The sequence below is a fragment of the Myotis davidii genome, unplaced genomic scaffold (assembly GCF_000327345.1).
Source record: "Myotis davidii unplaced genomic scaffold, ASM32734v1 scaffold176, whole genome shotgun sequence".
Lineage (NCBI taxonomy): Eukaryota > Metazoa > Chordata > Mammalia > Chiroptera > Vespertilionidae > Myotis > Myotis davidii.
Genome location: NW_006287911.1, coordinates 252431 through 267044, shown reverse-complemented (window position 1 = coordinate 267044; position 14614 = coordinate 252431). Strand labels below are relative to the sequence as shown.

Genomic DNA, 14614 nt, shown 5'->3' with positions numbered 1-14614 from the left:
GGCATCTCAACCTCACACTCTGCTCTGCTCTGTGCATGACAGGGGGTGGCGCCCCAACTCCCCAATCAGCCCTGCTCTGAGCCCAACCATGGGCTGCACCTAGGGATTGGGCCTGCCCTCTGCCACCCGGGAGCAGGCCTAAGCCAGCAGGTCATTATCTCCCGAGGGGTCCCAGATTGAGAGAGGGCACTGGCCGGGCTGAAGGGACCCCCTCTCCCCCCGAGTGCACAAATTTTTGTGCACCGGGCCTCTAGTTGAAAAATAAGCTTAATAGCCAGTACGCTTTACATTTTTTATAATACTTGCCAAAGAAATTTATAAAAATCTAGGCTGATTCTGAAAGACAATGAAAAAGGTAGAGTGCAGTAATTCTTAACTTTTGTTTGTTTGTTATCTATTTAAAAACTGCTGCAGAAAATGCTCTAATGTCAACATACACAAAATTTCACATACAATATTAGGAGTTCACACAATCCCCTGAAGCTTATGCATGTGGATTCTAGGTCAAAAAATTCTCATTTATTTTTTTTCTCCATTATTACATAAAGGTGAGTGAAAAAAGTAATACTTAGCCCTAGCTGGTTTGGCTCAGTGGACAGTGTCAGCCTGCAGACCAGAGGGTCCTGGGTTCGATTCCAGTCAAGGGTACGTACCTTGATTGCAGGTTCCTCCCTGGCCCGGGCCCTGGTCAGAACTGGTGCACAAGGCAACCAATTGATGTGTTTCTCTCACATAGATGTTTTTGTCTTTCCCCGTTTGCTAGGTTCTCCAGCCAGGTGCGGTCTAGGTTCTCCAACCAAGTTCTGTAGCCAGGTTCTGTCCAGAATCTTTTGCCATGTTCTCTCCAGTGAAGTTCTTCTGTCTCTAGGTTCTGTGTAGGTTCTGTCTTCTAAGTTCTGTCTTCTAAGTTCTGTGTTCTAAGTTCTGTCTCCTAAGTTCTGTGTGTAGGTTCTAAGTTCTGTCTCCTAAGTTCTGTGTGTAGGTTCTAAGCTCTGTCTCCTAAGTTCTATGTGTAGGTTCTAAGTTCTATAGGTTCTGAGTCCTGTTGTCTTGTTGCATCTGTATTTATACCAGTTGATTCCAATCCTATCAATCTCTATTCCAAAGGTTAGGGTGTTTCTTATCTCCATTCCAGGAAATAAAGATTATGTAGCTTAAGCATGATTGTTCGTAGTTAAAGAGATTAATTACCCGCATGGCACTTAGTGATGGGGTTTTATTCCCTCCCTAACTTCAGGGGAAAATCTCTACCTGGGGAAACAACCTTTCTCAGAGAGGTGATCTTGGTTAAAACACATAGTGCCAAGAAGGTGAGCAAATATACTAAAAACAGTATGCCATATATGCCAGGTCCCTTGAAACAGCAAGGATGGACCGGCTCCCGGCACTCTTCTACTCCCCCTAAAAAAAAATCAATGGGAAAAATATCCTCGGGTGAGGACTATAAACAACAACAAAATAATAATAATACTTAAATAGTTGTAAGACTTAAAATTTATCAAAATTAAATTCTAAACAGGTTCTTTGGTGGATTTTAAAAAATGCATTTAAGAAATACATTCCCTTGAATAACTTTACCAGTAACCGTTGCAACTTCAGCAGAGAAAGCTTGTTGATTAAGACTGCTTGTTTCAGAATCTATGTGAAGCGTGGTTAGACTAGCCACTTCTTGCTCTTCAGTACTCTGATGGTGACCAGAACCTGAATCCACATCAGCAGATGATGCAATCCCAGTATCAGCTCCAAAGCCAAAATCTATAGGAAAAAGAAATGCTAGTACATAGAAGTCCCAATCACAAAACAAAAATATCTACAAGGGACACAGCTACTTCAGCAAAATAATTAAACATTAACATTCTCCCTAAATCTACTGTATTTATATACCACTCACACAAGTGAAAATAATGTTAATACTTGGAAGTTTACAATTAAAAAAAATTTTTTTAAGTTCTCATAGATAATTATTAACAAACAACAATGATAAAAGACAGCCAGACATATATCATCACTATTCTTACCCATGTTTCTGATAGTTAGTAATACAGTTACTGCTCTTAAAGTACTTTATAATCTTTAGTGTGTGTGTGTGTGTGTGTGTATAAACACACACACATATATATAGTAAAAATAACACATATGTGGATGATAAAAATCATTTTTCTTTTAAATCATATTTCCAGTCTGAGGTAAGAGCAGTATATATCCATAAGGGTGGCAAACATGTAATTCTCCAATGTATCTCCCAGCTCTTCACAAACTTGGTTCCCAAGGTTTTGACTTTCTTTTTTAAAATTTTGGTGCCTTTCACTGACTGTCAAGTGTAATACAGAATTACAGTAGAAAAGATATATGGTAGTGATATAATACCAAATAATATCACTGATTTCATTTCAATATGAATTATTCAAGAAACATTCTGAATAGTGTAGCAATAAACATAACTATACTGAACATACTGAAGCACTGAACATAATTAGGTTCCCAAATATGAGTATATAAAATAGTAACAACTCATAATCATGACTATCCGACCTTTATTCTAATATCAAGTCCATACTAATTTTTTTTCCTTCCTACATTTTTGGTCTTTAAATCATTCATTTTATAAAAGGACAGTATATTTTGTCTTTTAAAATGTCTTTAGTCTGCCAAAATAAAGTGGCCCCAACTTGAAAATGATTCCCTAAAAATTCCTTTGGAATTTCACTGAAAAATGAAATCAAAATATGTAGAAATCCCCTACGTAATATTAGAGAGGAAGGTGATGGTCATGTGATTCATAAGTCAATCTCGAACAGAAAATAATCAACAAAAAAATAATAATGCTTAAATAGAAAAAGATACTTGCTGTCAAATTTTCGTCCATCATATTGGAAAGCACTGAAAGAATCCGAATGACTATCTGAGCTGATAAGATCACTGCTCCCTGCACTGGCAGGAGAAGTCCATTCTGAAGGTACACCTGGGTCATCAATAGGGCGCATTTGGTTCTGCTTGTTTAGAATATCAGGGAGGTCTTTGGGAATTTCGAGGCTGCCTGGACTACTTCCTCTTCTTGTCATAGTCTAAAAATTTAAGAAACATTTACCATTTTAAAGAAGTTCTTAAATTCTCACTAAACATTTGAAATTTTTCATTCCTGACACAATTATCACAATAAATGTTGTGGATTAGGGCCTGAAGCAGGAGGGGAAAAACATACTAATGGTACAATCTATATTAACTGTATGAAGCTGGGAGCTGGAACCTGAAACTATTAGTCTGCCTAAAGCAAAGACCCAAATATCAGATGGTGCTGGGCCTAATACTCTTAAGCCTCAAAAGGATCCATAAAGTAAATATAAGTTAAGAGAGTAGAAAGAGGAAAATATTCAAATGGAAAAAGAAGAAGCAATAAGAGAGTGAAAGGAGGAAAGAATTCCACTCTACAATGATGTCATTCTATAATGATGCTATAAAGATGTTATTCTATAATGATCCCATAATTTTTTCCCCACTCAAAAAAAAAAAAAAAATAAGGGTGGGAAATGTAATCGTCCTGCAGACTTTCATTAAAGACAAGTTGAGTTGGTGAAAGAGGGTATAAAAGGTATAAATGGTGATGAAATAAATTAATTAGTTTAAAAAGTAAAGTTGAAACCCAAATGGAATATGACCATTCTTTTTGTTGTTGTTGTTAATTTTCACCTAAGGATATTTTTTCCACTGATTTTTAGAGAAAGTAGAAGGGAGGTGGAGGGAGAGAAAACACTGATGTGAGAGAGACAAATCGACTAAACCAAGGGGCCGGGGATTGAGCCTGCAACTAAGGTACATGCCCTTGACCAAAATCGAACCTGGGACCCTTCAGTCCACAGGCCAGCATTGTATCCACTGAGCCAAACCAGCCAGGCCTGGACTATGACCATTCTAAAAGGCAATTCTACATATATTTATCTTTCCTTAACAACTAAGCATTATTAGAGATAAAATTGCTTCTATTTTCATTTTGCCATAATTCCAATACTCAAAACAAAGATAACTTTTAAATCTATTTCAAAGTTATCTGTAATGACTGAGAAATGTATAATATTAATGTTATGGGAGTTTGGCCAGAAGACCTCCACTGTTATCTTTTCTGCTAAGGGTTGGCAACAGGTATCAGGGTAACCTATGAGCAAACAGAGGGAGGATTAAGAAGGCAGTGGTTTATAGTTAAGTAGTTGAGCAAACACCTGTTTTACTCTAGTCAAAACTATATGCCTGCTTGTTTTAGTCTTTGAATAAAATGTGAAAGTATAATTTAAAATGTTTAATTAAAAAGGGTTAAATTTGGGGGAGGGAAGGCTGTTTTGAATAAAAATTTCCACATATTATATATAGATGAACATAGTTATACATCTTTTAGTTTCTCTACCGTCCTCTTTAAAACCAGATAAATAAAATAAAGCAATACTTACTGAGGCATTACCACTTCGAAGTCGTTCTGCTATAAACTCATCCATCAGATCAGGAACATTAGCATTGCTGCTGCCACTATCACTATTAAGAGGAGGCAGTTTTGGGCTCATATCCTCTTTATTGACTAAAAAAAATAAATAACTATATATAGTGAGGAAAGACTTAACCGCATTTTCTAAATTTGAAACAAACAAGAACAACTCAAAACAAATTACCTATGCCATATCAATTATTTGCCAAACATGCATTTATAAATAATTTCTCTCCCTTTAGATTTAATTTTAAGAATTAGTAAATTGATATTTACTTAAACTAAGCAGATGTTAGTCAATCTTCAGTATAACCTTAAATAGCAAGAAAGCTTATAGATAAGCACTAGTTGGAGTTAGGTTAATATTGATTATAAAGAAACTGGTATATTTATCTTTCTTTCTGCCTCTATACTTCTATTTAGTCAATTTATAATTCCCCTTTTTTCCAAAAGAATATTTGCAATAAATATATCCCTTGAATCTATGCAAATCTCACTGGGACATAAATGCATTTAAATTTAGATATTTATATATAAAAATTCTATGATTTTGACATGTTGCTTCTATTCACTACAAAATTTAATTTTATTGCTTCAATAAAAGGTATTTTCACAAAGGTTTTTCTGTAAAAAGAAAAGCCCAAAATAGTTTTCTTGATATTTTTTGTTATCTTGATTTTTTAATGTCTACATTCTGATTAACATTACCAAGAAAGTGTTAAACTTGGGAATTTAAATTACAGAAAATAAGATATTTCACTATTATGCCATTAAAAAGTTGATTTCTCTTCAATTAAAAGAAAATCAGCACTTGTTATATTCCTAATTAACTACAAAGCATTTCAGGTTAAGAAAATACACTGATCAGGAGCTGATTGTGGAATACCATTATCTTTATAGTAATGGCCAGGCTTTGCTAAGCTGTCAAATACTGCCCTCAAGTGGCATTAATGGCTCAATGCAAGTTGCATTCATTGTTAATCATGCTAACAAAACCATGTTAAACAAATAAAATCAAAACCTACCTTACTGCTGAAAGTTAATTTTCTATATATGTAAAGTTATTTTAAATTTGAATCAAGACAAAATAGTTATCACAATCTTGCTTTTTTAAATCTGTCCATAGAGGTTCCATATTTAAATCATGATTGGTTATCATGAAACCTTTATGCACATCTAAAATCTCAGAAAAGAGAAAGTAACAATAAATGTTTCAGGGACATAATTTGCATTCTATACAAATGAATGCAAAACTAAATAGTCTATAGCTTGTTTGGAAATCACTTAAATAAGTAATAACTATATACACTTTTAGATTTAAGAAATAATGTCCTCTTCAATTACAGTTAACTAAAAATGTTGGTGCTGATTGTAGGACCTTGATTTCCATTATGTTACAAATGTCAAAGTAACATTCTACCAAGGAAAAAATATAAGTAGTAAAAATAAATGAACTCCATGATATAGCTAGTGCCCTTTTAAATATAAACTATAGGGGTGAAAGTATTCTAGCTCCTCAGAAAACTTAATTGCAAGGCTCATGTAGTAAAACACTCAGAAAAAAAATATTTTATTTAGATAACCTTTGAAAGGTTATTGAAATTTTCCTATATCTTCCTTTTTCTTATCTTGTTCAGCAGCAAAGAGGTTTAACTAAATGCCTTATAAGGGAAATTAGTAATTTAAATAAACATTGTATGCTGGGAAAAATATAGCTGGGAAAAGGCGCATGCATAACCAAACAGAGAGAAAGCAGTGACCATCCCAAAGCTTTTTGATTGCTTATAGCTTGCTTCAGTTGCATTAAGCCAAACTGGTGCTGTCTTTCTCCTTTTGCGCTCTGCACATTGTTAGTGCTCACCTGCAGCTTTCCTTCCAAAATAGCCCATTACATGACTGTACAGATCCCTCAGTGGAGCCTCTGGTGGCATTCTGTTCTGCCTCTGTGGGGAAACATTTGCCTTCGGCTTTGAAAGAGCATGTACAACAGTTTTATAAACGCCACCCAGGGAGCCCTGCGGTAGTCCTGTATCATGACTTGATGATCTAAGAGTACTACGACTACCTAGCTGATTACTTGCAATTCCTTCCTTTTGTAATATGGTGGGAATTTCTGTAGACTCCTTAATTGTTTTACTACTTACTGATGTTGTACCAATTGTATCTAGAGGTCTGTACACCCCAGGTTTTACTAGCTCAGAAACACTATTTGAGCTGGTATGGGGGGGGTGACTGGTGTTGCTATTGCTGCTACTACTGAAGCCACTGAGCTTCCGCAGTCTCATCTTCCATGGGGCCTCTTTGTTTTCCATAGGATTATAAAACTGAACTGACTCGGTAGATGGTCTAAAAGTAACATGAACACTAGTTCGTTTTTTAGTAGCAATTTTCATGATTTTGGCTCTATGAGTTACTGTTTCAGACAAGCTCCTTTTGGTTGGAGAAAGCTTGCTAGTGTTTGTAACATGAGGCATTCTACGGTTAACAGGTGCTTTTAGTGTGGTTTTCTTGGCATGCATAACATGAGGAACAGTTTTGTTTTCATTAATTTGCATATCCATAACCTTTTCAACTAGTGTTATATCTACACAAGCATCTAATTCTGTGGCTGCTTGTCGATATAGATATTTCCTCTTTTCTTTATCACAAGGACTACCTGAACTAGGTTTCGATGACTGTTTATCACTGTTTAGTTGTTTAGATTTTTCAAAAGTCTTTGTTCTCATAAAACTATCTAATTGGTTAGATGAAATATTATTCATGAAGACAGATGAGTTTTGTTCTTTTTGAAACTGTATGTTTACAGGAGTCCCAACAAAAGAGGAGATATTTTCTAATTTATTTTCTTGATCTAAGTATTCTAATTTATCTAAGGATGACCTCTCATCCCTATTTACTGCAATAATCACTTCCTGAGAAGCTGCATCTTTACCTAACTCATTTTTACTGTGATTTTCCTGGTTTTCCTTAAAATATTCTTTCAGGGAGGAAAGAAGATCGTCATCTCCTTCAAGGTCAATGTACTGGATTTGTTCAAAAGCTGAATCTGCGAGTTCTACTGGATCTATTAAGTGACAAAGATGGTCATATATGCTATCACCAACTTCCAGAGAAGACTCTCTACTATGAGTATCAGTGATGTGGCTTTCAGTGGATCTAGTTATTGAAGAAGCCTCTGTGGAACTCTGCAAGCTTGACGCATGACGGGACGAACTGTCAATGACAGGAACTGCACCTTTGGCTCGTTCAACAGTGAATGGTTCCAAGATGTCAGAAGTGCTGCTACTTCGAGGCAGTGGCTGTTCCTCATTCAATGCACCAAAAACTTCATTCCCAGTGTCTTCACTTTGTGAAAAATGTCTGACTCTAGTTGGGCGGGGAAGTATTTGAGTATCATCAATATCTGTAAAAAAGAAATATTACATAGAGTAGAATGATATGAATATGAAAAATAAGTATTACTTTCGACCATACCCTAGTCATATGCTTAAAAATAAAAAAATTCTGAGATTTTTGTAAGCTCAATGAAAGAAAATCTATTAAAAGTACAAATCCGTTTTTAAATAATGATGGGCACAAGCCAATACAGCAGTGTCAATGAATTAGAAAACTACCAGAATATATTTTAAAATGTTAACATGCATAGAAAGAGACAGTAAGGTGATGAAACATTTGGAAGTGCAGTTAAAGATAGAGCTGTGCCAATAAATCAAGCAATTCAAACTGCTGTTCAGTTTTTCCTACTTAAGTTCCAAGCAGAAAAACTAGATCTTAACATTGAAAGCTGATCTAAATATACCATTGTAGAGTCTTATAGGGCCTCATAAATTCCCATTTTCTTCCTTATCAGGCAAGAGTCATCATCTTTTCTGCAAATCTTGCCTGTCTGACCATACATTACAAATGAAAATCTCCACCCTCCTCCTAAACTTCTCTTTGTCAGGAAACTGTTTGTTCTATTAAGTATTTTATTTAATTTTATTATAGCATTAACACCTATTCATCCCTATCAAATAAAATCAATACATTGTTTTAAAAAAAACTAATTGTATTTTTAAATTTCTGACTAAAACACCATTTAATCCACTAGGAAGAAACCTCCTCTGCCTATCACTAGCCCTTTCCATTAAACAACCATCAAACCTTAAAAACTATATGTTTTCTTACATCTTTTTAAAAATCACAGATTTTTTAATAAAAGTGGACATTACAGACTGTCTACTTTAACTCTCTCACTGAGGAAATCGAGGCTTAAAGAAGTGAAACCACTTTCTCAAATTTATAATCATAGTTTGAGAAGCAGGCTTAATGTTCCATGTTATTACATTGTTTCTGCTGCCTGAATTGCTAAGTATATGGTAAAGGCTCAAAAATATTTATGAAATCAGAAATAACAAAATGAAATACTATTTAACTGTACAGATATATACAAATTAGAAATATCAGAAGTAAAATACATCTTTGAATTTACCATGGCCTTTACATTACCTAGAAATAACTAAAATATTTTTTTCAGAAGCCAGCAAAATACAATGAAAAAAAAGGGCGAAGTCAAAAAGTCAGATGTTGCTACTCCTTAGGTTTGTAACACAAAGGTAATAAGCAACAGGACAATAACTGAACAATCAAAATGAGAATTCAGATGCAGAGTAAGCCAGATCTTGTCCAAGATCACATAGTAATTTATTGATGGTGCTGTCTAGGCTTTCTTACTTTAGATTCTGAGACCAGTTTTCTCATTTTTAAAATGGAGATAGCAATTCAAAATATTTTCAGGATTCATGCTATGGATGAAAGGAGACTAGTCTTCCTGCTATTTCATTCACATCATCCTCTTTGTATGATGTCCAAATTCAGGTCAAGAGAAATTTGTATTATGCCAAGATTCCACTATATTTCTGAAAATATACATTTACACTCCTTACATAGGTCAAATTTTACAAAGTTAAATTTCTTTTATTATTGAGAATATAATACTAAAATAATGCCGGCTTTCTTCTTCATGACCTCCTACCCCCGTAGAAATTCTTCTAAATGAGAAGTAAAACATCTAAGAATCTTCATGTCTATGCATATATACTTATTATTTATTATTGCAGCAGATAACTAATGCCTATTTGTGCATCCGGATGAATATAAATATTTTGGTTATATCTCTCATAATGATCATAAGAATCTCTGTGCAGAGGACAGAGATTATGTTCAACATGCATAAATATTCTTTTTTTTCTTGCACAAAATATTCTTTCCACAAAATATTCTCATAGGACTCAGCAAAGTTTATGGCAAATACTATATAACTTTTCTACAAAAATTCTTAAGAATTATGTAGTTGAAAATTTATCAGCTCCATATTCAAAATCAAGATCATAGCCTTATTAAAATCTAATGTTATGAGACTAGCAAATAAATGAACTTCAGAAAAAAAGGAGTTTTAATTTTTAGTTTCTTTTATTGATATCTCATTCTAAAGAAGCTAGTAAAGATTACTATAAAGTTCTGATTTTAGAAATTTCTTCCCAAACCCAGTCTCCCCCTTGCATGTTAGAAAATTTAACCATTTATTTTAGCCTAAGTTTTTTCCTAAACTTTTGTAACCACATATGAATATCCAAAATTTTTATGCAAGTTTGAGAGCTTTTTAAAAAAAATATTTTTCTATCAATAATACAGTGTTTAACAATTTAAATTTAAACAAAAAACTTTATGGAAGTTTTAATCTTTAAATACAGTTCTTACAGCAGCATATGACAATACTAATTGTATAAAATCAAAGAAAATAATTGCTAACAGGAAGCCAATGTCAGCACTTGCATAATTGACTCTAATAAGCCTTAAACTGAAAGAAACACAGTAATACCTTGATATAATGAACTAATTCTGGCGAGGGGTTGTCTGTTAAAGCTGGAAGTCCGTTCTATAAAAGTAGGTTTTCCGAATGCATATGTTAAAAATTTGACAAATTAGTGAGTTTAACTTTTTTATTTATGTAGACACATTTATGTAATTAAAATTAAGTATGTATTACAGTAATTTTAAATTCATACCGAATAGGTCTAATAAATGTGTGCATTCAACCAATCACCACGAGTAAACAAATGCACACAGCTGGGGTGTGGCTTAGCGCATGTCGGAACATAAGCCAGCATGCCATAAACTGCTACAGAAAGTCATGCCACGCGCCAACAGAACCAATTACTGGGTGTGATCATGTGCTAATCATTCAAACACTGTTTACAAGTAGTGACTCTTGTATTTAAATATGTAAAGTATAGTTGTAGATATGTAATATTTATGTTGGCAAAAGTTACAGTGTTTTTTCCAACATATGGCCTAGTCACTGTAATTTGTTAGAAGTAACAGTGAACAACAAAAAAACAACCTTGTTGATTTAATTATAAGCAAATCTTGGTTAAAAGCATTTTAAGATTAACAAGGTGTTAATTTTACATATGGACTGTTAAGTTTAGTCCATTAAATCTGAAGTATGTGAAATTGAAGTCCACAAAATCAAGGGTTTATTGAATAATTAAACTTTAAGGAGAAAAGGCCAAATAATAGCTAAACCATATATAGTCTTTCCTACACTCTACGCATTGTTCTAAGAATCTTATATATATTAACTCATTTGATTCTTATAACAACTCTGTGAAGTAGGTGTTATTATCCCCATTTTATAGACAAAAAAGCTATTTAAGTGATTTACTTTAGGTTACACAGAAAGTGGAAAGTTGAGATTAGAAGACAAATATTAGTGCATGTCTTTATACTCTTGAATAATATTTATATATTTATGAAATAATTCTTTAATTTTTTTAAGTTGGAAAAATTATATTATTAAAGAAGCACAGTGAGTTAACTCCATAAAGATAAAAATCATAGAAGTCAAAACTTAGTCAAACACAATATTTTTAAACTGTACAGAAGAAAACAATTGACAGTTTGTATTAGATTGCTGAAAATAATGGTGGCATCAGGTTAAAATAAAAATGGCCTTCACAATAATCTAATTATACTGCTTATATTTTACCTTAAAAAATAACAACCTCTAAATTAAATTAACCTAATTACCTTTAGTAAGCACTAAATGAGCAAAACATAAAAGAAGTTTAATAAACTAAAAAATACTAATACTTTTGAACACTGAGAAAATGGTTCCTACAAAATACTGGAAATGTCAGTTTTATCTCTGGATATCCTTAAAATGTTTAGCATTCAAGTTTTCTGAATTAAAAAGTAATTTTTTTTACAATACCCTGTTTCAGAAAAAAAAACAACCTTTGCTATTTCAAAAGATAAGCTGTAAATTAAAACATAATGTGTAAATAAATAACTCCTTACACTATAATATTTATTAATATAATAATATCCCCATTGCTCAAAATAGCTCATCACAGAGTAGGAACTCAATAAAATTTTAATAATTTCTAAAACAAGGTACAGAATCAAGTGCCAAAATCCCTATTCTATTAACAGTCAATCATAATAGCTATCGGTAATAATACATATTTTTATAGCTCCTAAATTCAATATCATTTACATTATACTGAAATTGATGCCACTCTGAAGCTCAATATTTTTTTCTGGAACTGCCTAAAGGAAATGGCAATGTCCTTTATGTAATTTTTGCCTATTTGGGCAATAATGGTAATGTAGCTTCAAGGTAAGCAAAAACTATAGAGCATTCTGTTTATAATTTTACTAACAGAGGCTAGTAAAAAACTCTACATCTTTTTAAGACTAGATGTTCAGTTTGTAGGTAATTCAAAGCAGTTAACTACATCACTGAAATCATGAAATGACTAAAAAACAACAAACCACATTTAATTAATTTTCATTTTAGACCACTAAAACTTAAACCACTAAACTATCTTCTGTTCTTTTATCCTTCTAATAATTTTTTCCTTGACTCTTAAATTTTTGAAACAGGCAAATAACTACTGATCACCTTTTATGGTAAGAAAAGTATACTGTTTAATTTGTTCATAAACATGTTATATAATGTCATGTTTACGTTAGCTTCAGAATTTTCCTTGAGATGTACTTTAAAAAAAATCAGCACAAAAGTTTTCAGCAAAAAATTTCTAACTTAGAATTATGCTTAAACCAGCAGATTATAGGCAGTAAAGCTGTGAAATATTACTACCACATATTGATGATAAGAAGAAAGAAGTTCTTTGTATAAAGAAGGGCCTACTTGTTTGATTAGAGATGAAAAATTCTCTTCCTGATCAGGCAGAATTTAGGAACAGGATGGGGTGTGAGAGATACCATCGTCTTTCTCCTAATACTCAGAAAATAGAAACAGAAAGATCAAAATATTTTGCTCTACAGAGCTCAATTCAAATAATGAAGCATTGTTAATAGCATTAGCAGTCTATATTATATGGCCTAGACTCTGGGGTTAATAGCAACAAATATGGCAAACAAATTAGCAGCTTTGAAAACTTATTGAAAGAAAGTAGGTCTGCAAACTATTTCAGGGTGAGAAACCCACAGTGCTTGATTAGAAAGTAATAATAGTTGCAAAAGTATAAACAAAGTCAGTTGTACACAACATGCTTATGTTCTTTTACATCCTTTCTTTCATTAAAGTATTATTTTTGACAGTAAAAGCTAATTTGAATAATTATTGAGATTTCTGGTTTCTGTTTATCAGGAAAATTAAAGACCATTAGGCTGGGCTAACAAACATGTAGAAGTAGAGATTAGTACAAAGAACAGGGAGTGTGCTTGCCAAAACACCAGTTTAATTTACAGAACTTTAAAAAATGATGCTGGATGCTTGTGCAATGTCCAACATATAATATCAAAACCTCAGGCAGGAGCCTGGAAAAAAATACTTTTCAGCATCAGATGTTAAGAATTAAGGTCATTGACACAGTGCCAATGCCTTTGAACCAGTCTCCAGAGCTATAGAAACTCTTCAAGGATATTCAGCTACTCAACTAGTTTAGTCTGTAGAAAGCTATACAAACACATAGCATCACACTGACAATGTAGGCAGAATGGACATCTTAACCAATATTTGGAGGAAAAGAAGAGGAGAAAAAAAGGTTGGACTAAATTAAGGTATTTTGAAAATTGGTGGTTGGTTTTTTAAATCTTAGTATGTTAAAAAAAAAAAAAAGAAGGGAATTAAAAGAGTTTCTTTTTACCCCCATAAGAAACCAAGAATATCAGGTAAATATTGTTCTGGAAAATTCTACTTCTAACCAAAAGCCAGAGTGATTATCTATGAGTAGTTTCGCTCGTGTGTGTGTTTGTGTGTGTGTGTGTGTGTGTGTGTGTGAAGTTGTTACAGACATCTCAACTCTCTATCTTAGCTGACGAGCCCTCACTTCCTCCCTCCCTCCCTCCCCCTCAATACACCTAATACCTGAAGAAGCAGGTATTACCTTCAATTTGCCTCCAAGAACCACAGGAGCAATAAAAAATCCAGTAATTCCAATTTCTACTGTGTAAGCTTATGTTAGAATAATCCTGTCCAATTTTCATAAAGCTAATATTTAAAATTATGGCATTGGTTCAGTATCTTCCAAATTTGTTCCCTCTGAAACCTTAGTGTTATAGGACGAAAATATGTGTACCTGGAAAACTTTTCCATGATTAAATAAGTTTGAGAAATATTGAATTAAACAATTTCTTAATAGGACTTCTGGGGGCCTTTAATGTATTGATGTACACTATAAATCTTTAACCTTTTTTATGCCTATTAACATCTCCTTGAAAGGTTTTCAATTTACACATCAGTTTCGAAAATGCTGGATTCATTCACAAGTCAGTTCTCAGGAAAGGAGAGTTTTTGCTGCTACTTTTTGTTCCTTACTTCTTTAAGTCCTAAGGAGAAAAATGATTTTTACTCAAAGTCTAGTTATGTTTTTTTACTTTATATATATATACACACACACACACACAAAAATGGAGGAAATTGTTTTTCAAGTTATCAATAAAAAAACACTGGTTTGGAGGATTATGTATATTATTCCCTTTACTTTCCCATATAATCCATATTTCCTAAAATTAACATTATTTTCATAATCAGATATAAAATTTATTTTGATTTAGTAAATAGTGTCTCACTATTATATAAATCTTTAAAACTACCATAGAAGGAATTTTATCCCAAATGGGGAAAATGAA

At 33.0% G+C, this 14614-nt stretch overlaps 1 protein-coding gene and 1 long non-coding RNA gene across 2 annotated transcripts in view; both read right to left on the bottom strand.

Moving 5' to 3' along the window:
* RALGAPA1 (Ral GTPase activating protein catalytic alpha subunit 1) overlaps positions 1-14614 on the bottom strand; it is a gene marked incomplete at its 5' end in the record, with an annotated part of 288956 nt that overhangs the window by 156011 nt on the left and 118331 nt on the right. The window contains 4 exons of the mRNA XM_015561310.1: positions 1579-1755; positions 2849-3065; positions 4440-4564; positions 6333-7874. Of these exons, the coding sequence (XP_015416796.1) occupies positions 1579-1755; positions 2849-3065; positions 4440-4564; positions 6333-7874 (2061 nt within the window). The remainder of the gene's footprint in view (positions 1-1578; positions 1756-2848; positions 3066-4439; positions 4565-6332; positions 7875-14614) is intronic.
* LOC107182465 overlaps positions 12674-14614 on the bottom strand; it is a 23661-nt gene continuing 21720 nt past the window's right edge. The window contains exon 3 of the long non-coding RNA XR_001513180.1: positions 12674-12755. This is a non-coding gene — a long non-coding RNA (uncharacterized LOC107182465). The remainder of the gene's footprint in view (positions 12756-14614) is intronic.